Genomic DNA, 24262 nt, shown 5'->3' with positions numbered 1-24262 from the left:
CGCTGCCCCTCCTGGAAGAATTCACCCTGCAGCCAGACTTTGCCCGCCTCGCTCGAGTCACGTGGGAGGGAAGCGTAAACCTGGGCCGTTCTTTACTCCAGACACACGGGGGCGCAAGACCGCGGCGTCCGCCGTGAAGGCGGCGGAGCGACGCTCTTGCTCGCGGGACTCCGACGTGCTCACGTTCTGAGGGCCTCGAGCCCCGACCCGGAAGCGCTGGCGTCACGTGGTGCGGCGTGGCCCGCTGCCTTGGAAACGCGGTGCGCGTGCTCCAGGCGGGAGCCGCGGTGCAGGGGCGGGGTCTCGCGGCGGGGGAAGGGGCTGCTCTGGGCTCGAGATGCTGGGCGCCGGGAGGCTGGGCGGGCTCGGAACCCGGGCAGCGCCTCTGTGGCCCGGGCGAGCTGGCTCGAGGGGCCTCGGAGCCAGGATCCGCGCCCGAGGGGTCAGCACCAGCTGGTCCCCGGTGGGCGCCGCCTTCAATGTCAAGCCCCAGGGCCGCCGCCTGGACCTGTTCGGCGAGCGCCGGGTGAGCGGCGCGGGAGGGGGCTCCCCTCGTACCCCCCGCGTGGCCCAGCAGGGATCCGGGCCGGGTCTTTTGGGTCTGGGAGGAGCCGGGCAGCGAACCCGCTTTGTACAGTAGGGTGTCGTGTGCGCTCTCGGTGACCTTGCCCGTCACCTCCTCTTTGAGGGGCTGGTGTAGGGGGGGCGTCAAGTTTCCGTGTAATTACTGATGCCGGCGATGATCGAAATGCCGGTTTAAATTTTTTCCAAAGCTCTGGGCTCTTCTTGTTATAAAACACAAAAACTGTTGAGAACCGTCTAATTTCCTATAATGCGATGGCGTTGATCACGTTGATTTCTTCCCCCGGGAAGTCACTGACTGAATTCTTTGGTTCCTGTTTATTGCTACGTCCACACACGCAGCAGGTGTCTGGTGTTACGTAGGCAGTCAATATTTACCGAACGCCTGAGTTAAAGGTGAAAGGAAGGCACGCTTGAAAGGCATTTACCCTTCTATTCCTGTTGTACTTTACATTTGTGGATTTTACCCTCCTCGGGTTGTTACTTTTATGTTTGCCTTTTAAATTTCTTCATTATCTGTACCATTGCCTTTCTTGTAAGAGCCTAGGATACCGTTAACAGTGAGCTTACTGATTTGAGTGTTTTCTTATTTGATCTCTGCCATTAGCTTTGACTGTTTTAAAAATATTTTTGTACGAAATTGGCCAACTTCCATAGGGGTAAATACCAGAATAAGGTCTTAACATACTTGGTGAGAGGAGAACAACCACGTATAGGTATTGAGTAGAAAGATGAAAAAAGTAAGTTTGGTTTTGGGTGGATGAAATAGAACTAATTTTAGCTTTTTTTTTTTTTTTTGTAGATCACGAGTTTAGATACTGACGTTAGATTTTCAGGTACCTGAATTGGTTTTTGATTAAACAAGAGAACAACACAAAACCACAAAGGTTTATGTAGTTTTTTTTTTTTTTTTTTAATCATTTCCATAACTAGTAGTCTGAGGTTTAGAATTCCCAAGAGCAGTGTGGAGAGGTGTGCTGGGAAATGAAAAATAGTCTGTACTTGAATCAAATTAAATCAGTGTAGAGAATCTAATTTGGTTTTGGTCCTGATTCTGCTCTGCCCGCAACTGTCTTTTATTTTTTTCATTATTTAATCAGTTTGGAGAGAGGTTAATTTCACGCATCCCTTCTTGCAGAAAAGGTAGGCCTTATCGGTCCTGAAAATTTTACCTCTTGCTGTTTTCCAAAATCAACATATTAGTCATCTGCAAAGTTAAACTACAGAGCTAAGCGCTGGTCCGTTAATTTGTCTCATCCAGGAGTTTGCCCATGTGGTAGGCACTATGCTGGGCAGCTGGTTCAAATGATGAAAGCGGTTCCTCCCTCTAGGATTTTGCCTTCTCAGGAGAGACTTTCAAACAGATAAATTGCAATACAGAAGTATGGAAAAAGTGTGGGCTTTGGAGATGTACGAAGCGGGCTCAAGTTCTGTCTTTGCCACAATTAATGACCTCAAACTTTTTTTTTTTTTTTTTTTTTTGGCTTCTTAAAGTGTGTTTCCTTATGTGTGAAAGAAGAATGATGGTTCCTGCACTAGGATTATGTGATTTAAATGAGGGAACCTATATTAGGTACAGAATTCTCCTCTTGGCGTGCAGTAAATGCATAGGAAATGCTTTGTGTTTTCTATCCTGCCTTCCTGAGTGCTGGAACGAGAGTGTTTGAACTGGTAGAAAAGGATGGTCATTCCCATTGGATTAGTGATCTTTGTCCTTATCAAGATGCTGAAATGCTTTCGGAAAGTATAAAATTTGCTGCTTTCAGCCAATGAGTTGGTTTTAACATGCTTATTAAATCTTCCTGAAGTGTCTATGTGCTCAACTCATCCTCTCTATCTTGAGTTGTGGAATACTTGGTTCTAGGTACTGGACTGGGCCCAATGGCCAGCAGCGTCCACAGAAGACTTTACATATACTTTCTAATCTGGTATATCTGTATCCATGCTGTCAGATATGTACTGTCATCCCCATAGTGCTTAATGAGAAACTTAGATCCGGGAGGAGAGAGAACTAGGCCAACCGAGGTCATACGGCTAATGGTGATTACAGCGAATATCTATTAAATGGCTTTCTGCGTGCCAGGCAGTGTTGAAATGCTTTAAAAACACGTATCATCTCATTTAATCCTTGTAACTACTTTATGAGGTAGGGTCTGTAGTAGTGGCTGAGCTGGGTGTTGAACCTGTATCGTTCTATTTTTGTTTTGTATGAAATAATTAAAAATGAAAAAACATTCACATTCTTAAAACAGGTGTCGTTTAATCTATGGAATGACGTGGGAAATGTGAACATGGTATTATGTGATACACCAGTGAAAACCGAGATTTCCTCTCTGAGAAAAGGACTTACACTTAACACCGAAATATCGTGTTTTTAGTGACAAATGGGAACTGTTCTCTGGATTGCAGGGTCTTTTTGGAGTTCCTGAGCTCAGTGCCCCAGAAGGATTTCGGGTCGCCCAAGAAAATGCCTTGAGGAAGGCAGACTTGCTTGTGCAGCGTGTGTGCTCCGTGGCACCTGGGCCCCAGACCGTGCTCATTTTCGACGAGCTCTCTGATTCCTTGTGCAGGGTGGCCGACTTGGTAAGACGCTTGTTCTCATGGGAGAAAGTCATTAGGAAGGAAAAAATGTAGAGGAAGGGGTGACATGTAGCACTTGTACTTTAATACGTGTAGTTACGAAAATAGCACGTGATGTATCATCAAACAATGATTACTCGTATGGCAAAGATTCCTCATAAACACTTCTACGAGAATTTTAAGAGGACATTTACCTGCACATGACAGTACAATTAATCCTATGAAAAGCCAGTTTTTATCACCCTTTTCAGAAATGTCTTTCCCGGTGAAAACTAAGATTTGGATACGAAACTGATTGCATTAGTGGCTTCCTTTTTTCACATTTTGAAGTTGAAACAGACATATACCTCCGTCTCTTCGCGAAGAAGCCCATTGCTGAGATAGAAGGCACACGTGTGTCTGCCCTAAAGAGCCACGTCTTCAGTAGTCACGTCGTTAGAGTGGCGCACGTGATCCAAAACTGAACCCTCCTGAGCCTGTCTACTTCGTATTAGACTCTATATTGCCTTCCCTTCACATTCGTTCAGTGTCGAGCCCCCACCATGTGCCAGGCTCTGTTCTAGGCACTGGGAATGCGGCTCATGACGCACACGGTCTCTGGCCTCAGGGAGCTGATGTTCCGATGCCAGCTTTTTTTTTTTTTTTTAGATCTTATGAGGCACCAGGCCCTGGTAAGAGGTTTACCTGGGTTAACTGAACTAACCTTCTTAGCATTTTCAGTTGAGGAAAGAAAGGCAGTAACAGGTTAAGTGATGTGCCCAAGGTCACTCTCCAGTAGGTGGTGGGGCTGGGCTCAGAGTCCAGGCGTTCTGGCTGTAGAACTCAAGCCCTTAACCCGCTGTTCTGAACCTCCTCCTGGCTGGCTGGCTGCTTAGGTCAGATGAATAGGTCTCCTTTACCTGGAGAGGTTGGAGTGTCACTTAGCTTTTTAAAAAGGATTTATTTTTAAAATTATCATTTGGCAAAATTGGCTTCTCTCTGGGGCTGGTGTAGTTGTGAATTTTAACTCATGTATTCACGTAGCCACCGCCACCGCCACCGTTAGGGTACATCGTGCTTAATGTACATCTCATCACCCCCCAAAAGCCCCTGTATAGTCCTGCCCAGGCCTCCCCTCTTGCCTCTGGCAACTACCCACCTGTTCTCCCTCCCACAGTTGGCCTCTTTTAAAATGTCAGATAAGTGGAATCACTTGCCCTTTGAAAATGACCTCTTTCACCCAGAGTAACACCTCCCCATCTTTGTTTTTCGCATGTTTGGAAGTCACTTCTCGGTTTTATAGGGTCTCGGTTTGCCCTGCGAATGCTTTGGGTGGAGGAGGAGAAGGGAGAGGCACTCACTGCCCCAGGACCCCTCACACCTCCTCCGTGTAATTGTGCCGATGGAATCTGCAAAGGGACATAGTTGTCAGGGAATTTCACTTATGTGCAATCAAGTACTGGCTTTATGTCTTCGTTGGTGGTTTATTTGTTGTCTTAGCCTGCATTTTAATTAAGTGGTGGTCTAGGATTTTTTTTTTCCCCCCACAGTTTTGCTTTTGCTCCTCGCTGAGAGATCTTAACTCTCTGCCCCGTAGCTTGTCCTGTTTTTAAAGTTTTTTATGATTATGAGGTATAGTAGTATCTCATTTAAAAAGTTAAAAAAAAATTTTTTTTTTAACGTTTATTTTTGAGACAGAGAGAGACAGAGCATGAACGGGGGAGGGTCAGAGAGAGAGGGAGACACAGAATCTGAAACAGGCTCCAGGCTCTGAGCAGTCAGCACAGAACCCGACGCGGGGCTCGAACTCACATACCGCAAGATCGTGACCTGAGCCGAAGTTGGACGCTTAACCGACTGAGCCACCCAGGCGCCCCTCATTTAAAAAGTTTTAAATATGACTTGTATGTGGAAATCTTTGAGTAAAAAAGTCAAAGAACCTTCTGCCTTTTCTTTTTTAAATGTTTATTTTTGAGAGAGAGAGGGTGAAGAAGGGGTAGAGAGAGGGAGAGAGAGGGAATCCCAAGCAGCCTCTGTGCTGTCAGCCCAGAGCCTGATGTGGGGCTCAAACTTATGAACCATGAGATCATAACCTGAGCCGAAAGCAAGTCGGACGCTTAACAGACCGAGCCACCCAGGTGCCTCGAACCTTCTTCCTTTTGAAGTTTTAAGGTTTTATCTGCCAGTAGGATCAATACCATAATAGGGCAAGGATTTTATAAACTATGATTTGCCACCAAATGGACATTCGCTTTCTTTTTCTTTTTTTAATACATTTCCTATGTAACAGTATTGTTTTCCTCATCAGTATTACAGATGAATTTTAAAATGTATGCCAGTATCTTGAAATTAATATTGATGGTAAATTCCGCAACGTGTAGATTAGTAATTTGTACAAATTGTAAATTCTACATAGCTAATTTTTGAGGCACTAATGTTATCTCATTGTTACATCAGATGTATAAAACTATGGATTTAAATGTTTTTACATTGAAAACTAATAATAAAATTAGGAACTTTGACCTTGTGGTGATTTTATGTCGTATTATAGTCATACATGTTCTTTTCTCAGAGAACGAGGAACATCCGTGATATTTTGTAGTTCCCTTGCGTTTTTCTTTTGAAGTATACTGCAATCAACATGAAAACTAAAGTCTAACTTTACGTGACTTCATTAAAAAAGTAGAAAGAAGCGTAGCTCAGTTAAATGCTGAGGTCAGCGTAGCAGCTGCTGCAGGCCCTGGTGATTGTGAGTCACGGGAGCTAAGAGTAGGAATCCATTTTTATTAAAAGGCCTGCAAAGAGAGAATGTGCCTTTGTTTTCTGCACAAAGGCTAGAATGTAGTTAAATCAGTCTTGAAACTGTGCTGTGTGTCAATTAAAACAACACAAAAAGAGAAGCCTGTAAGAGCTGTTCTCTGCAGCCAGGTTAACGTGTGAGAAGCGCACCGCAAACGATCTTAGCCAGAAAGTTGTAGAGTATTTGAAATAAAATTCTGCTTCTTTTGCACTACAGAATTAGGGAGAATTTCCTTGGCGTTTACGTTTGAAGGAGAACGGCTTTCCTAAAAGGAGGCCAGTGAACGTATTTTCTCTGGCACGATCCCCACTGGATCCGGGGACTCAAAACACGTTGAGAAAGAGGCCGCTTCGCCGGACTCGTGTAGAAACAGCTCAGGAATGGCAACGCGGGGGTCGGAGCCAAGGGGCTGACTCGACGGCGGAGGCTGTCCCTTCTGCCCTCTGATCTCGGAGGAGAGCCTTCCGTCACACCCCCTCTCGGTTTTGTCTTTCTTCCTCATTAGGCCGATTTTGTGAAAATCGCCCACCCCGAGCCCGCGTTCCGAGAGGCGGCGGAGGAAGCCTGTACGAGCATCGGCACCGCGGTGGAAAAGTATGTTCTGTCCCCCCCTCCCGCCCCCGTTGCGGCCTCGGGCGACGCGGCTTTGTGGATCTGCGCTTTCGGACGCTTGTCCGCCGGGCTCGCCCCCTGCCCGCCCGCAGGGTAGGGGGTAGGGGGTAGGGGACGGCCTGCGCTGCCTTGGGGGGCGGGGGCGGGGGCGGGGCCCCGTGTCTGTCTGTCCGTTCACCGTTCGCTCGGTCGCCTGGCTTCCCCGCCAGCCAGGCGGTCACGTGCTTCGCCTCGCGTCTGCTGCGCCGAAGGCGGGCTCACACCGCGGTCGCGTGACGCACAGAGCAAAGCTCCGCCGTCCTGGTGGCCGTCGTCGCCGCGTTGAGTCAGAGTCTCTCCGTGTCTGGACGCCAGCGGCCCTGCAGGCCCCCAGCGCGGGGTCGGGGAGGGTCTAGGGCGCTCAGAAAGGCAGCCCGGAGGGCCGAGGCGGGCCGGGGCTGTGACGGAGCGGGCTCGGGTGACCCCGAAGGGCCTCGAAAGGCCTCGCGCCGCTCCCGAGGGCTCGGCAGCGCTGGCGAAAACCACCCCCAGCTGGGCCGCGCGGTACCGAAAGCTCTTCGGCGCCCGACGCGCTGACGTCGCCGCCCAGCGGCTCGCCCGGCGGGGACGCGGCGGCCTCCCGGCTTGGACGGGGACCTGCTGCTTGTGCCCCGCGGAGCGTCACCTGCTCTGCTGGGGACAGTGCCTGGGATCTCCTGTGGCCACTGCTGCTCGCCGCGGCAGGTTGAAAGAGATGAAGCCGGTCGCCGCCGACTCCAGACACCCGGCGCGGGGCGGGGGCGGCACCGGGGGGCTCCTTGGGAGAGAGCACGCCTCGTGCAGGGAAAGGTCCCAAGAAACGAGTCGGAGCTGCCCGGGTGCCCGCCTGAGCCACCTTGAACGCTGCATCGGGCCTGAGTCTAGATGCGCTTCTGGTCTAACGGATGTGGGTTCCGAGTTTTGCGGGGGGACCACAAGGGAGCCATGACCTGTAGCCGAGTGTTGTCCTGAGGACCCGGGCAAGGTCCTCCCTTCATCCTGCAGACGTGCGCCAGTCTTTCCCTCGGCGCCACACTCTGGCCACCGCCCGAGGCCTGCCGAGGGCCTGAAGGGAGGGTCAGGAGGCAGAACTCGCAGCCTTCGCTCCATTCCCCGCCCTGCTCTCCATTCTCATGGCCAGGGCTTCTCTTCTCCTTTGGTCCAGCTGAGCTGTACCTTTTTGTTTGTTTGTTTTTCAACATATATTTATTTTGCGGGAGAGAGAGCGCGCGAGAAAGTGAATCCCCCCGATGTGGGACTCCAGCTCACCAACGTGAGGTCACGACCTGAGCCCCAATCAAGAGTCAGACGCGTAACCGACTGAGCCACCCAGGCGCCCTGAACCGAGTCCTATCTTAACTGCTTCCGTTGATCCTCGAGGAATCTGTTTCCAGTAGCGGAAATAAAAGCCTGAGACGAGGTGTGTTTGTTTAGAGTCGATGCCAGCTGTAGGCTAGAGACCTTACCGCAGGATCTTAGGACACAAAACGTCACGTGGGACGTTGGCTCCAACCGCTGAAGGGAGGACACTGCGGGCTGTCTCTAAACCTGTCCTTGTGACACGCGGTGGCCCGTAGGGTGAGCGGGCCTGGGGGAGACAGGCGCCCACGTCGGTTTTCTCCCGGTTTCCTGGGAGTGATGCCCGGGTGCAGAGGCCGTGGTATGCCTGCCCTTCTGGGCGAGCATCCTCCCAGTGGCGGTGAGTGCCTCAGTCCCCTCGGTCTCTGGGGTGGCCGGTGAGAACCACAGCAACAGAAACCCTTCCATTTCTACAAAGCTGCAGGTGTTTGATTACGCACTGACTGGGGACCTCGGGTTCCTGAGTACGGACTGGCTGATGGTTCTTACCGCCTTGTCCTTCCCAGAGGACCTACCAGGCAGGGAGCAGATCGTATCCCAAACCAGTTCACTGTTTAGCCCCGAGAGTGCCAGGACTTTTTGGCATCCGGGAAAGAAGGACTCAGGACCTGACTGTGGGATGGCGACCCGGGCTGAGGGCAAAACTGCTGTTGGGGGTGAGGGTGGGGGTGGGGGCAAGGGCAGGCTGGCAAGGCTAGTGTTTGTCCACTAGGGTGGGGAGTGTGTGCTCCACACGTAGCATGTCATTTAACCCTTAGGGTGACCTAAAGTCGGACAAGCTGGGGGGATTCAAATAACTTGCCCGAGGTCACAGAGTAGCGGTGGGCTTGGTGTTGCAGCTCGAGGGCGTGTCCTTGAACTCTCCCGGCGGTGTGGGCCTGCCACTCTGGCCCAGGAGGGCAAAGGTTACCCAGGTTCTAGGCTCTTCACTCGGGAACCGCGAAATCTTTGTGCCCATCCTTCCTCCCATCCTCGCTCCTTTCTCACTAAAAAGACCAAGAGAGAAGTGGCCATTGGCCTGTTGCTAATGGAATGAGTTCTCAATGGCAGCGAGCTCAGATCGCCAGCTACGTTCCTCCCGTCCCCTCCCTCCCGACTGCTCTTCTGGTTCCAGCTGCTGGTTGTGGCTTCAGATGTATCCTCTTACCTTTCAGAACCCTCAGTACCCTGACATCCCCGCCTGACGGACTCCCCGTTTCTGTTCTAACTGCGGTGATGCTCTCTCTCTTCCAAACGAAGAGACAAAATCAACCCCCAGAACGTTGGTCTCTGGACGCGTGCATGCTAGGATGTCACACAGTTCTCTTAATGTAACGCTAAAAACAAGGTATGAGAAAGTCATTTAATTGGTTTTTTTTCCATCTGTAATTTTTCTAGGTTGAACACAAATGTGGAATTATATCGAAGTCTGCAAAAATTGCTAGCTGACAAAAAACTTGTGGATTCCCTTGATCCAGAAACCAGGTACTGACTGCTTTGCGTTCCTTATGGTTGTGACCACAGAGGCCAGCAGATGGCTCTCCCACCCCCCCCCCCCCCCCCCCCCCCCCCCCACTGCGTCTCCGCACTCCGGAGCCCCCCTCCGTCTGCAGCCCCCTCCGTCTGGAACATTTCTTCCCGGAGTCTGCACGACTCCTGCACTTTCTTTAGGCCTTCACTCCTCCTCTGTACCAGGTCATGCCCTGTCCTCTTACCCTGCTTGTGTTCTCTTCTTAGTCCTGACCTTTTCCAGCATTTCTGTTTGCTCATTTGTTTACATCTCTCCGCCACCCTAGATGGGGAACTCCGGGAGGGCAGGGACCCGGTCTGTTTTGTTCAGAGCTGAATCCCGGCTCCTAGAGCAGTTCCTGGCCTGTAGTAGGTGCTTACCAAAGGAATGAGTTCCTCTAAACAGTTGGGAATTACACTTAGCTTCACGCGTGAAGTTCCATCATCGATACCACCGGAAGATAGAAACCAGTTGATTTTATTGACTGGTGGGATGTCAAGATCCTTGAAATGATTTCCTTTGGTTCCTTAGATGGCCTTTATTATTCCGAACTGAAAAAGCTACATTTCTAGGTCAGCCCCCCAAAATATTTGATACAGGATCTTAGATACCATGTTTCTTTGCGCACATTTATGTACGTATTAATAATTTTATAACTTTGTCATTAAGCCATCTATATATTACTCCTCTCGTGGCTCAGAGGGTATACGTTTTCTTACCTGTTTGTGGTGTTTACTTCTTTTCACTCTCCGATTCTCCTCCTGCTTCCTTCTCTCCTTTCTGTCTCCACACAGGGCTTCTGAGCCCCCACGAAGCCCTGCTCTGCAGGGATCCGTCGATAATGGGATTTTGTTATTTATCTGATGTATGAGTACCGTGCCATACGAATTGCACGATGAGGCTGTCTTTGGGGCATTAATTTCCCCCGAATTCCTAGCATGCAGATACTTGCTTGACCTTATTTCACTTCGTCAATTCTCATGCTGAGGATACTGGGAAAGCTGGTGGTATCATCAGACTAGTTTGTCTTCACTCCGATTTTAGGCTTGAGCCTGATACTGTCTTCATTAGCAAAACATGAGAGGCTGAATGCCTGCTCATTGTGCTGCATTTATACTCAGCTGGTATTGACTGAGTAGCGACCACAGGTTATTCATTATCATTTTGCTAAAGATTGACTTTTCTGTATTTAATGTGTAAAAATTGTAGTGGAATAGCGGACCATTTTAGGTACAAAGGACTTGTTCTGACAGGATGCATACCGCATTTCTAGATGTTCCTAAAAATGCCAACAGGATTTTTTTTTTTTATTTTTTATGTTTCTACTCTTAAGTTTTTTAATGCTTTATTTTTGAGAGAGAGAGAGAGCGAGCGAGCATGTTGGGGGGGAGGGGCAGAGAGAGACAGAGAGAGAGGGAGGGAGGGAGGGAGACACAGTATCCGAAACAGGCTCCAGGCTCTGAGCTGTCAGCACAGAGCCCGACGTGGGGCTCGAACTCAAGAACTGTGAGATCGTGACCTGAGCCGAAGTCAGACGCTTAACCGACTGAGCCACCAGGCGCCCCATATGAAGTTTAAATGAAATAATGAAAGTAAAATGCTTTGCCAGTGTCTTGCACATAGTAGCCATTCAAAGAATGAGACCCTTCCATCCTTAAAGAAAGGTAGAACAGAAAGCCCGTCACTTAACAGAATAGAAACAGAGTAAGAATAGTGTTTTAATGGTTTGGGATAATGGGTGCCCTCTAGTTAGGTGTCAGTTGATAAATAGTTATGGAGGATCCCTTTTTGCTCAGTTTCTTGGAACGTATCATAAAGAAAAGGATAAAGAGATTTATGTGGCAAGGAATTTTATCATAGCATAGATTACAGAGTGGGAAAAATGAAAATATTTTTAGTTCGTGGGACCAAATGTTACGAACGTTAAAAGCCATGGTTTTGAGGGCATTCAAAGAAATGTTCAGTGTTTGTGGTACAGTTTCACAAGAAAAAGCAGGGTACAAACGTCCATGTTAGTTGGCTCCCACTTACTCAGAACAAGGAGTATAATATACTGAGAGTAAATTGGATAGAAGCCAAGGGAAGGTCTTCTCTTGTTGGAGTTAGCCACACGTTCGTTGCCACTGAGACCGTGTCTTCATGAGACCAAAGATACTGCCTCTGCCCGTGCATTTCGGGACGGACATCCCGTTGGGTGTCCCCCGCCGGCTCACCCAGCCCAACGGCCAGGGCGAGTGATGGTCCAGTGTGAGGACTTCAGTGCCCTTTACGTCCGTTCGGAAACTCAGCAAACATTCTTCCAGCACTTACTATGTGCTAACTTCTCTAACCTTATCGTAGTTAGTTTCACGTCGTCTTAAAAACACAAGCAGATTGGAGGGAAATATAAGAACTTTAATAGGGGTTGTCTTTGCTGAGATTAGCGATTTTAATTTTTTCCTACATTTCTACAGTAAAGCTGTTATACAATAAACCTACATTATATAATGTAATAAACTTACATTATACAATAAATTTCCATCCCTATTTATCAACCCCCATTATCTTTTTTGTGCTTTGTCTTATAAAAACAAACAGAAAATACCTTTGCTAGAAAAGATAAAGCGGAATGTTTTTCAGGGTGACTGTTCAGGAAGGGAGATCACCGTGAGATAGAGATAATGGGGATATTTTAGGGGCTCGAGTGAAGCCCTTAACATTATTTAAGAAAGAAGGCGAGTGACTAGATTATTAATGTGGTCTGTTGAATTTTCAGAATTTTTAGAAGAACGTTAATTCTGTCCATTCAAAGTATAGTGGGCAATAATCAGGAAGATAAGTATACCCTTTCTAAAGAGTCAGGGAAAGCCAGGAGAGTAGATCAAATATTTGGATAACTTAATTCCTGAAAAAAAATAGTTAAAAAAATTACTATTGACAGAAAGAGGTGTTACACTTGAAATTGGTTCCAAGTGTGCAGCAGGATTAAAGAGAAAAGAAAACAAGTCCCATCAGCCAAGAAACCCAGCTTCCGGCACAGCATCAAAGAATTTAATGTTCAAGTGGCTGCTACCAGTTGGAAGAAAAACTGAAAACCTGGTGCAGAAGGCCTTTGAAAAATTGTCCAAGTGTACGCTGTTTCATGTTTTTAATTATTGGGGTTTGGATGGAGTTGAAATAAATAAGTAATTATCATGGTGGCGTTCACAGGTTTGTAGTCTATGAATAAGGAACAGGCTTCTACATGTAAAGCTAATCCTAACTATTTTTCACGCTCTGTAATACATGTATTGACTTTTTAAAACATTGGTTGCCGCTGTGTTTCGTTCTCTCTGCTTATTATATTTAAGCATCCATGACTCGCTCGCGTGGCTCCAACATAACCTTTTGCAAAGATTCTGTGTTCTCCGATTTTTTTTTTTTTTGGATCAAGGTTGTTGAGTGGAAATCACAAATGCCTCCGGAGCCTACAGCAGAAGAACCTGATTTGGTTGGTAGTGGGGGACAGCCCGCAGAGGCCTCGCAGCGGAGGATAGGGTGATTCCTGGGATGCCGGTTTAATCACACTAAGGACTGCTGACCTTGACAGAGGTCGTCCCGGAGGGCCGGAGGGCTGGCAAGGGTTACAGCAGCCTGGCCTAGGCTGGAGGTGTAGGGAAGAAGGAGTTAATTCGGGTGATTGCCTCACTTCTGGTCCTCCTCCCCGTCACCACCCAAATAAATAGCTACCACTTAAGGAGTAATTTTCACATGCTAATAAAGAAGTGAGGTGGAGTTATTTGTTACTTACAGGTTAGTAATACTGGCAGAAGTGCTTTCAGAAACGCTCTCGTTTCCGGATCCCCTGATTCGTATCTACCGGTCAGATTTACTTATGAGTGGGATTAGATCCTTATCTCCTGGACATCAGGGACCGTGTTTTCCACTGAAGTAGATGTGAAGAGCTGTGTGTACTCGTCCTGTTTCCATAGCTCGCCAAATTTTCTCTCAATTAGTATGTGTATGAATTCAGTATTTGGGTTCCTTTGGTATCTAATGGGAAAGTAAACAACATCAAGTTAGCTTAGAACTAAAAAGGGAGAGGTGGACTTCTAAGGATAAAATACTACAGGAGAAAACTAATGAAAAGGTACCCCTTCCTTTAGATGTTGTTCAAGATACTTTCTGCTCCGTGGTTTCCGGTTCTTCTTAGTGTCCTGATGAAATTGTTACATCAAGGAAAGGTGGGGAAAATTAGGGCATGTTTTTAAGTCTGCAGATGCATTTGATGATTATTAAAAACCTTGTTCTCACTGGGTGTTGTATGTAAGCGATGAATCATGGGAATCCACCCCCAAAACCAAAAGCACGCTGTATGCGCTGTATGTTAGCCAACTTGATGATAAATTATATTTAAAAAATTTTTTTTTAACATTTATTTATTTTTGAGACAGAGAGAGACAGAGCATGAACGGGGGAGGGTCAGAGAGAGAGGGAGACACAGAATCGGAAGCAGGCTCCAGGCTCCGAGCCATCAGCCCAGAGCCCGACGCGGGGCTCGAACTCATCACAGACCGCGAGATCGTGACCTGAGCTGAAGTCGGACACTTAACCGACTGAGCCACCCAGGCGCCCCAAATTATATTTTAAAAAATGTGAAGAAAAAAGATGTTGCTTTCTACGGTGCATGCTAGTATGAATTCTGGAAATGGTGAGGGAACCTTCCATCACAAGTCTTAGCAGATAGGGGAGGAGCGTGGTGGGTGGGAGCTGATAAGTAAGGAACCTGCCTTTTAACAGCGATGCAGGAATGAACGGTGATGGTTCGCATAGTGCTGACCTGTGCAAGGATGTTTCTGATGGTCTCTCTTTGAAGTTCCCAAATTCTTCATTTGTATCCTTGTTAGGACACTTGTATCTTTAACCTTGTGTTCATTCATTCAAAAAGTATCGGTTTCCTTCTGGGACCTGTGCCTGGTGGAACACACACGTCTTTACTCACAAGCAGTCTATGATAACTCTGTAGTTCCGTTAAATATCCATGCTGGATTATAGAGTTTTACCTACTTGCACTTAGCATGTGTACAGCCCACAAGTAGTTATTTGGTGGGTTGCATAAAGTATGCAGCAAGTGTTTTTTTGAAGGAAAGACGGTGGACAGTCAAAAAGATGTCCATCTTTTCCAGAAAAAACAAACAAACAAAAAAAACGGCAGATAAATTGGCCTCATTGGAGAAATTGTCATTCCTTTGTCAGTTAAAATTGTCAGTTTAAGACTTATCGTGCAGTTAGCATGACGTATATGATACTAAATCGCCCATCGGAGAGCTTAAAAGCCCAGTCCGTCAGCTAGATGTTTGGGCTGACTTCTAAGATGTTAAGCTCCTGGTTTTAAAGAAAGTGTGTGTGTGTGTGTGTGTGTGTGTGTGTGTGTGTGTGTGTGTGTGTATACACATCTGACTTTTGCAGAGTATGGTTGAAAAGTCCAATTTATTTACCAAGAAAGTGATTTTGTGAATAGTTATTATTACCCATTATAACCTGGGTTCGTTTTGTTTATAGGCGAGTGGCTGAACTGTTTATGTTTGATTTTGAAATCAGCGGAATCCACCTAGACAAAGAGAAGGTGAATATTTCCTCTCTGGTTTTTCCTCTTGTTTTGCTCACGTCCAGTTGGTTTCTTTGTTGCTGTCGCCCTTGTGTGTTGCTTAAACTCGTTTGTCATAAAAACTCTTAGGGTGTTTGTGTCGCGAGATACTTCGATTAGTTGTGTCTGAATGGAGTGCTCAGACTCTGCCAGTCTGCCACCCGTGACAATTCGGAATTAAGACCTTGCTTGAGACACTGGGGGTGTTTTAGATGTGCATTTAGATGGGCAATATCGGGAAAGAGGCACGTGAGCAGGAAGGCTGAGAGTTGCGAAGGTCAAGGTTGGAAGTGGACGCACAGGGAACATTAAGAACTTGACAGAAGTGCGCGTGTTCACATTACACACGTCTTTGACAGATCCACACGGTTTTGTTCCGGAAACAGGAAGCAGGGGTTCTACAGCGTCTACCCTGGGACAGGAGCGACCTTACCCATTGTTCATACCCCTCCTTTCACAGATATGGAAATAGGACAAAGTGATCTGCTCAAGTTCTCATCCTTAGTATCCAGAGTTTCTAGCCCTGGCCACTTCTCTTTCTAGAACGCAGTATCCTACGAAACTTGAACGCCTCATTTCAGTATGAGGGCTGGGAGAATGGGGGTGAGTTGACCACCCCTGAAAATGCGCCCGCTCCACAGTTATCTCCCTACTTGCCTGCAGTCTATTATGGTTAGGCTTTTTTTTTTTTTTGTAGGTATGTTTCTCCTAATAAACAGAACACAAATCCACTTACCTGTTAATAGAGGTTAGTTCGTCAGAGTATTCTAGAAAGTAGAGGTCACAGTCTTGAGGGTATGTGTCATCTACAATAGGTAACATCATTTTGATTGGTGCTGGGTTTGAGTAATGCTGGGGCCGCTTGTAGACACGTGGATGTGTTTATGTGGCTTTAAGGGCTCAGCACGAGACTCCTGACCGAACCCTGAGCCCACACATGCCTCCCAGCAGCCTTGAGAGGCTGACAGGCACTACTGTAAATTCATGTTGCTTAAAATCGGCCTCTCTTCAAGCCAGATCTTTATTACCACTTCTCGGTATAATGAGTCCACTGTTCTCTGAGTCACTCAAATAAAAATTGGGGGTTAGTTTGCGTTTTTTATTCCCAGTGCTTTCATGCCGTAACTCGTGACAGAATCCTCGGATTGTTCTGTAGAGCTTCTGCATCTGTCCCCGCCCCCCCCGACAGCTCACCTTGAACCTTATCGCCACACTGAGCTGTCCTAAAGGTCCTGGTCTTGCTGACACTCATTATAATTGATAGTTAAGCAATTGATAATTAAGCATTTGCTGTTTGAAGCATGTGTGTTTCATCACATCTTTATAGCCTCTCTGAGGCCCTTGCTGTCGCTCCCGTTTTGTAGATGAGGGACTGGGGCACCTCGAGTTTCTGTGATCTACCCAGGGTCACAGGGCCAGTAGCCGCAGGAGGCTTGGACTCCAGAGGCTGCTCGCCAACCCGGCTCGGGTTGTCTGCTGGTCAGTCTGACCCGTCTGTGAACGTCGAAGTGATTTCCTTAAAGTCTTGGTGTGATCCTTACCGTCCTGCCCAGAACCTTTCAGTCACTCTCCATTGCCTATTGAAAAAGTACCAATGGCAGCTAATACGTAACAAAGAGTGTCCGTGGCGGTGCTTTCCCAGCCTTCCCTGTGCTCCCCTGTAACTCGTGACACCGTTGGGCCACTTTCGTGTGTGGTCCCCATCCTCCTCCTGCTGTCTGCTCACCCGGCCCGCCTGCCTCAAGCCCCCGCCAAGGCTTCATCCTCAGACCACCGTGTCCGCGAAGCTCTTACCAGTTCCCCAGATGAAAGTTTGTATTCATCTGAACTCCCATTCTATGTATTTCATGCACATGGCATTTACCTCTTCCTGCCTTTTCTCGAAGCGGTTCCTGTTGCGTTACTTGTCTAAATTCCAGGCTTCTCAAGGACCAAGAGCATGGGTCATGTTTTTTTTCCAGTTTTGGCCTCAGCAAATATTGAATGACAGTATGGGAATCATAATAATACTAGCTAATGCTAATCAGGTCTGATATTCAGAAGGACGATAGTGCAGAATACTGTCGTTCCTAGTAGAGAAAGTAGGTGAACAGTCTTATTATTTTATGTAATCTTCAGGAACCATGTTTTTGAAACTTTACCCAGAAGTGTTGGGTGTCAGGTCAAGGTCAGTTTTGCCGGCATTGAACTTGCTGCTTTTACGTCTTGAGTGTTCTTACAAGGGTAGCTGCCCCCCGCCCGGCAAGTAACTCCCTGGGAACTCATGAGCATTAAACATGCAAGTCAAGTAAACCTGCTGAATTCCTCTCTTATAATTTCTGTCTGTTCTCAAAGGTGTGCCACTAAGACAGGTAAGAGGAGACACGTTACCCTTTTTAAAAGAGAGATCTTGAAAGAAACCCACCAACATAATGTACACATTATAAAGGCCTGTATATTTTTTGCTGTATTCTTCCCATGTTATTTCTTATTTTATTGTGAATGTCTCACATGAATATAATTGAAAAGTTTAAAATTAATGGAAGTATATATTTTTTAGCAATCATTTGATAACTTAGCACAACAATCTCATAGAATTCTTAGAAGTGTGAATACTGCATCTTTATCCCAGAATGATGAAATGCTATGCCTAGAAAATTGGTGAGGGCAGGAAGGAAACCCAGTTTTTAATTCCAGGGGGACTTTAACAGGTTGTAAATTCTTTGAAATAATCTTACCACTTTATTTTTTCATAGTCAAGGTTTTGTGGAACATTTTGGAACTGTAGTGCTATTCCCCATCTTTTGCCTTTTTTGGGTTATTCCAATGATTACCATTAGGTGGTGATAAATGGTCGTAGTAGAAACAAAATAGGCAACAGGAAATCTGGACTTATAAAGACCTTGAAGTATCTGAAAACTCAGTTTTCCCACGAAGTTCGAATTTTCTATATTGTAGAATTTTTGGTTATTAATATATACTTAATTTTTCCCCAGCATCTTACCAAGTGTACATTGGCATCTAAAATACCTTTTTAAAAAAAATTTTTTTTAATGTTTTTATTTATTTTTGAGAAGAGAGAGACAGAGCATGAGTGGGAGAGGGGTAGAGAGAAAGAGGGAGAGAACCCGAAGCAGGCTCCAGGCCCTGAGCTGTCAGCACAGAGCCCGACGCGGGGCTCGAACTCACAGGCTGCGAGATCACGACCTTAGCCGAAGTTGGAAGCCCAACCAATTGAGCCACCCAGGAGCCCCTCTTAAATACCTTTAAAAAAAAATTAGTGCTGCTTAACCATGTTTTGGGGTCATAGTACAGTTCAGAATGTGCTGAGAGCTACTGACCCCCTTCCCAGAAAGACGTGCATCTGATTTCACCTGGAGCCTTTCATAGGTCCAGATGCCCCTCTAGTTTCCTAGTAAGAATAACTGCAAATTCATCCTCGTCCTCCAGTAGAGCTGGCTGATTATGTGCACTGTAGTTAGGTTTCATTCAGAACATCTGTGTCACCCCTCCGCTAATACGTGCTTTCTTAGGGGATTGTATATCCTCAAGGTGTGACTGCAAGAAAAAACCCCACATAGGTGTGCCAACACCATCCAATATCATGGTCAGGGGCTCGGCGGGCTGACGGGTGCCAGGCACGGAGCCGGAAGATACAGTCGGCCCTGCAGGCTCCGTCTGGCTCTGCCCCCCCCCACCCCTGCTGGCCTTCGCTAGCTAATCAAGTGTGTGCAGAGGCAGAACTGCTAACGTGTGTCCCCCTCTGCATGCTCGTTACACTCTTGTGAAGACTTACAGTAATTCCTTTCCTTCCCTTTGACCTTTCTGTCTAATCTTTTAGGATCGAGGATGTTTTCAAATGTGTCCTTCAAATACTCTTTTTAGCCCACAAACACTTATAAGTATCATATTGATTAGATTCAACTACCTGCTATTCTCTGATTCGCTTAACTAAGAGGTTTTTGGGGGGATAGGGAAGGATTGTGTACCTCCCTGTGTTGTTAATTTCAAAATTATATAACCTAGACATAACAACTCTAGAATGTACGTAAATATTAAGCATAGAAACACTATAAAAACCATAGGGTAATCATTTTGTTAAGATATTAAATGCATATCAAAAACAGAATTCACATAGTTCGTAGTATATTATTATATATTTATGGCACAAGCAATATACTCAATATTCATTTCATTTAATATATTTAGTATCTTATTCAATATGTTGCTTTACTGTCTTAATAGATGGTCTGTTAAGTCAGTTGTGAAATACTACTTTAAATGCCTTTAAATAACTTTTACTCCCTCTGCATGTAGCGTAAGAGAGCAGTGGACCTGAATGTTAAAATCTTGGATTTGAGTAATACATTTCTCATGGGAACTAACTTTCCCAACAAGATTGAGAAGCATCTCTTGCCAGAACACATTCATCAAAACTTTGTAGTCGCTGGAAATCACGTGATAGTTGATGGTCTACACGCAGAATCTCCAGATGACTTGGTATGTGTATTCCCCTCGCTTTATAGTCTAGGTCTCATCTGTGTTTGCTACTGTTTGAACCCAAAATTCAGTGATAACGTAATTATACCTTTAAAAATGCCTGGCTGGGATTGGACTAAAATTGGACTGTGGGATTATTCTGTAAATGCTTTGAATATGAAAATGGTTTAATTATTCATCTCATAAAGAACTCCTCATTTAAATTTTTTTTTATTAAAAAAATTTTTTTTCCTAAATGTTTATTTATTTTTGAGAGAGACAGAGACAGAATGCAAGCGGGTTAGGGGCAGAGAGAGAGGGAGACACAGAAGCAGAAGCAGGCTCCAGCCTCTGAGCTGTTAGTACAGAGCCCGACGCGGGGCTGGAAGTCACGAGCTGTGAGATCATGACCTGAGCCGAAGCCAGACGCTAAACCGACTGTGCCACCCAGGGGCCCCAAGAACTCCTCATTTTTAAAGTACGATAAAGAAATATATAACAATTACATTGTAGACCACCCAGATTCTTACTGCCTGTAGTCTTTACCTGGTTAAAGGTGCTTTATAGCACGTGTGTTGGGTAAAATTGGGTATGGTTGTGTATGTCCCCCCAGACCCCATGACCGAGAACTCCAGTCAAGTATGTGTTTATACCCCATGCTAGTTTCTGAATCTAAAAGCTTTATTCACTCTGTGTAAACCCTTATTTATTATTTTTTTTAATGTCTATTTTTGAGCGAGAGAGAGAGCACACGTGAGTACAAGTTGGGGAGGGGCAGAGAGAGAGGGAGATACAGAATCCAAAGCAGGCTCCCAGCTCCGAGCTGTCAGCACAGAGCCCGACTCGGGGCTCGAACTCACGAGCCATGAGATCATGACCTGAGCCGAAGTCGGACGCTTAACTGACTGAGCCACCCAGGTGGCCCATCACTTACTTTCATTTTAAAGTAGTGATCACCTGTAGAACAGAGGGGGTGAGAGTTAGCCTATATTTTTATTGCGTGCGCCTCCGTGTCACGGTACTTATTTTACCTTCTACCATTTACATTTTAAATGTAGGTGCGAGAAGCCGCTTATAAAATTTTTCTTTATCCCAATGCTGGTCAGTTGAGATGTTTGGAGGAATTGCTCAGCAACAGAGACCTGCTGGCAAAGTTAGTGGGGTACTCCACGTACTCCCACAGAGCCCTGCAAGGAACACTAGCCCAGAGTCCAGGTAAGCTCGTTTACCCAGCTTTTTAAAATAGGATTTTCGCAAAACTCAGCTTCTATTTTACGTGGCTCTAAATTAGCGTTCTCTTTTTAATATCCTCAGAGCCCCATTTATTGAGATTTTCTGCCTGTTTAGATAGACCTGACCTTTAAATAGAGCCAGTAATTGGAAATATATTCTCTCCAACCGAGGTAGTTTATTTCTTGTGCACGTCGAGAGTGAAGTCATACTTAAATTTTCACTGATGCTAATTTAAATTCTGTTCATTTTAAGTCAACCGGTTTCTGTGTTCAACCCAACCACGTCGGTTAGGATTAGGATGAGAGGAGGGGAAAGATCAATGTGTCTGCTGAAGACAAGGTTGAATATAGGCTAGGACTATAAAAGCACGTGGGTATATGAACCTCCTTTTCAGAGGGACGAGTGCTGGATGGGAAGGTGGGAAGAAGCATCCTGGGGTTTGTGAAAGTCTTGCCTTGTGCTCTGCTGAGCTCTTTATGATTTATGGTATATAAAGGAAACGTTACACGGTAGTACAAATATAAGCGTATATGGTAGGTTTGTTCAAAGGCAGATTAAATTGCCGTGATAGTTCACACAGGGTCAGGAGCAGGGTAGCTGTGATGCTGGGACTGTTCAGTTCAAGATACCTGTCAGAGCTGGAACCTCCAAGACTTGGTGGTGGGTTGAGAGGGAGGAGGACACGGTGTGCCGGCTACCCTTGGTTTCCGGTTGAGCATCTGGGCGGACGTGCCCTTCACGGGTTGAGTGGGAACGCTGGAAATGAACTCTGTGTGGGCGGAAGATCACATCGTTGATTCTGTTCTGTCTTTATTCCTTCCGCGCGTATCCCTTCTCTCTCTAGTATGTTCCTGTCTTCTCCAGAGTGTTCTTAAAAATGGCCATTTCTTTTGCAAGCAGCCGTCTCCCTTGACCCTTCGAGGCTCTCTGCGAAGCCATAGGCACATCTCACTCCCCCCTTTGCTCATGTCGTTCCCTGCATGGGGAACAGCTCCCCCGTCCCAGTCTGTCTGTTCAAATCCTATACATTTTTCAGTGTTCGGCCCCAAACCCACCTCTTTCACAAAGCCTTTTCACTTTTCACTTCCCTTAGACGCCCTTGTCTCTGAACAATTTGTTACACCCCATTTAGCTCCTAAACAGATCGTACAACAATTTGTGTTTTTCTGTGGTCGTTGTGGTCACCAGATTGTTAGGATGTTTTATTATTATTATTTTATGTCCGGTTGACCCTTGAACAGTGCAGGGGTGCCGACACCCCCCACCCCCTCATAGTTGAAAATCCACATGTAACTTTTGACTTCCCAAAACTTAACTACTGACAGCCCGCTGTCAACTGGAAGCCTTAACCAATGACAGACGGTTTGTCATCCATATTTGGTACGTTATATGTATTATGTACTGTATTATAATAAAGTAAACCGGAGGAAAAATGTTAGTCAGAACATCGTAAGAGAAAGCACGTTTATAGTACTATACTGTATCTGTTGAAAACTATCCACGTGTAAGTGCACCCACACTGTTCAAACCCGTGTTGTTCAAGAGTCAGCTGTGATAATAGTATGGTGCTTACTCTGGGCCGTTACTCACTGCCTCCACAGCCCTATGAGGTAGATGTTCGTATCCACTTTACAGGACAGGAACCCAGGGTTAGTTATTGCGCCAAAAAGTGTCAGGGCTGAACCCTAAACCCATGCCCTAAGTGTATGGTCTTTGTAGGCTGTTTGAGACCAAGCAGATGTATAAAAGGCATCATCTTCGTTCTCTGTCATCAGCCATTGATTTGACAAGTATTGACCGAGTGCCCATGATGTGTCGATACTATTGTAGGCCCTAGAAATAAATCAGTGTGTAACACAGATGGAAATCCCTGCTCTGGAGCGGTTTATATTTCTGTAAGGGAGATAAGACCGACCTAAATAGGTAAAGAACACAGTATTTTATTAGTTAATACAAGCTGTAGAGAAAACTGGATGGGGAAGGGGTTAAGGAATGTGAACGTGTGTAGATTTTAAACAGAGTCGACGGGACTAGGGGCGGGGCAAATGAGCATAGACTTGAAGGAGGTGCAGGAACAAGCCTGTGGCTCTTAGGGGAAGAAAGTTCCAGATGGAGGCTTGGCAAGGGCGGAGGACCCTAGGTAGCTGGACACATCTGAGAAGCAAAAAGGGCAAAGTGGCGAGTGGAGTGAGCGAGGGGAGCGGGAAGAGGTGGAGGCAGATGCAAGGAGGAGCTGTGTTCAGGGCTTTTCCTCGAGTGAGATGGGAAGTCATTTGGGGGTTTGAGCAGAGAAGTATGTCTCTTACATTTTGTCTGTATTACATTATATACAGAAGTATGTCTGTCTTACATTTTGATGGCAGGTCATGTCCTGCTGACACCGAGATAGGCTGCAGAGAGGCAAGGGTGGAGGAGAGGCCTGTCAGAAGGGGTTTTGCAGTAATCGTGATGAGAAAGATGGCGGCTTGACCAAGGTGGTGGCAGTGGAGTCATAGGATGTGTCAGATTCTAGAGACACAGCATTTTGAAGGGGAACCAAGATTTTTAAGCTGATCAACTGAAAAGACGTAGTGAGTTACTGTCAACCAAGAGGGAGGGGACTGGAGGCTTCGTTTGGTTCAAGTTAAGTTGAGATGCCAATTGGTGTTCACATGGTGATGTTGAGTAGGCAGGAGTTGAGGAGAGGGCTCCGAGCCAGAGAGATAAATTAGGGTCTGTATTTTAGGGCATGACTTTGTCTGAGGTGTCCATGGGAGTGAGTGCATTTGAAGAAGAACGGAAGTCCAGGGACTGAGCTCTGGGCTCTCCCAAGTTTAAGACGTCAGGGATATGAGGAAAAGCCAGTAATGGCCGCCAAGAAGGAGCATCAATGAAAGAGGAGGAAAGTGAACAGAGTGGGTGGTCCTGGAGGCCACGCCAGGAAGTGACTGAAGGGGAGGACAGTGATCAGCTGACTCAAATGCTGAGGACGTGTGAAATCTAAAGAAGGTCGAGGATTGACTGCTGGGGTGAGCAGTGTGGATTCTCCAACCCACCGGACTTGCAGCGGCTAATGCCAGGTATCATTACCAGCAAATCCACTGCTCGCCAGGTGGTTAGCATGGTCGTATGTTAGAGTTGCGCTGTTGTGCACAGAGCCACAGAGGATATGAGTTTGTGTCCTTAAGGAATTTAAAATTTAGTTGGGGAGCTCAGTGATCTAAATATAAACAGTAACGCAGGTCATTGTCTTTTCAGTGTCAAACGAGTGGCAAGTATAGACAAAACAATGCTAGAGGATTTTAGGAGTTCGGGAAGTTTGTCAGATGCTATGTAGTTGCTGAGGGTTTTATGAGGGAGGTGAAACTGGAAATCGGTGGTGAAGAAATGGTGAACTTTCAGCAGAGAGAAGGAGGTGGGAAGGGATATAAACCAAGGTTAAGGTGGGCACTCATATGGCAGGCGAATTAGGAAATAATTTTCCAGTGAGGCATTTATTTGTTTTCAGGGGCTTTCAAACCTTTTATTTTATTTTATTTTATTTTATTTTATTTTATTTTATTTTATT

General features: G+C 46.2%; 1 protein-coding gene across 2 annotated transcripts in view; it reads left to right on the top strand.

The window, feature by feature from the left end:
• The first annotated feature begins 236 nt into the window (after positions 1 to 236).
• MIPEP (mitochondrial intermediate peptidase) overlaps positions 237 to 24262 on the top strand; it is a 164957-nt gene continuing 140931 nt past the window's right edge. Inside the window, exons 1-7 of one of the 2 annotated variants that reach the window (XM_049646712.1) lie at positions 237 to 526; positions 2992 to 3165; positions 6447 to 6535; positions 9308 to 9394; positions 14940 to 15003; positions 19321 to 19503; positions 20541 to 20697. In XM_049646712.1, coding sequence (XP_049502669.1) covers positions 338 to 526; positions 2992 to 3165; positions 6447 to 6535; positions 9308 to 9394; positions 14940 to 15003; positions 19321 to 19503; positions 20541 to 20697 — 943 coding nt within the window. In that variant the 5' untranslated portion in view covers positions 237 to 337. The remainder of the gene's footprint in view (positions 527 to 2991; positions 3166 to 6446; positions 6536 to 9307; positions 9395 to 14939; positions 15004 to 19320; positions 19504 to 20540; positions 20698 to 24262) is intronic. The other variant, XM_049646711.1, reaches the window with a different exon arrangement.

This window comes from Panthera uncia (genome assembly GCF_023721935.1).
Source record: "Panthera uncia isolate 11264 chromosome A1 unlocalized genomic scaffold, Puncia_PCG_1.0 HiC_scaffold_16, whole genome shotgun sequence".
In the NCBI taxonomy this organism is placed as follows: Eukaryota; Metazoa; Chordata; class Mammalia; order Carnivora; family Felidae; genus Panthera; species Panthera uncia.
This window is presented reverse-complemented; position numbering and strand designations above follow the sequence as displayed.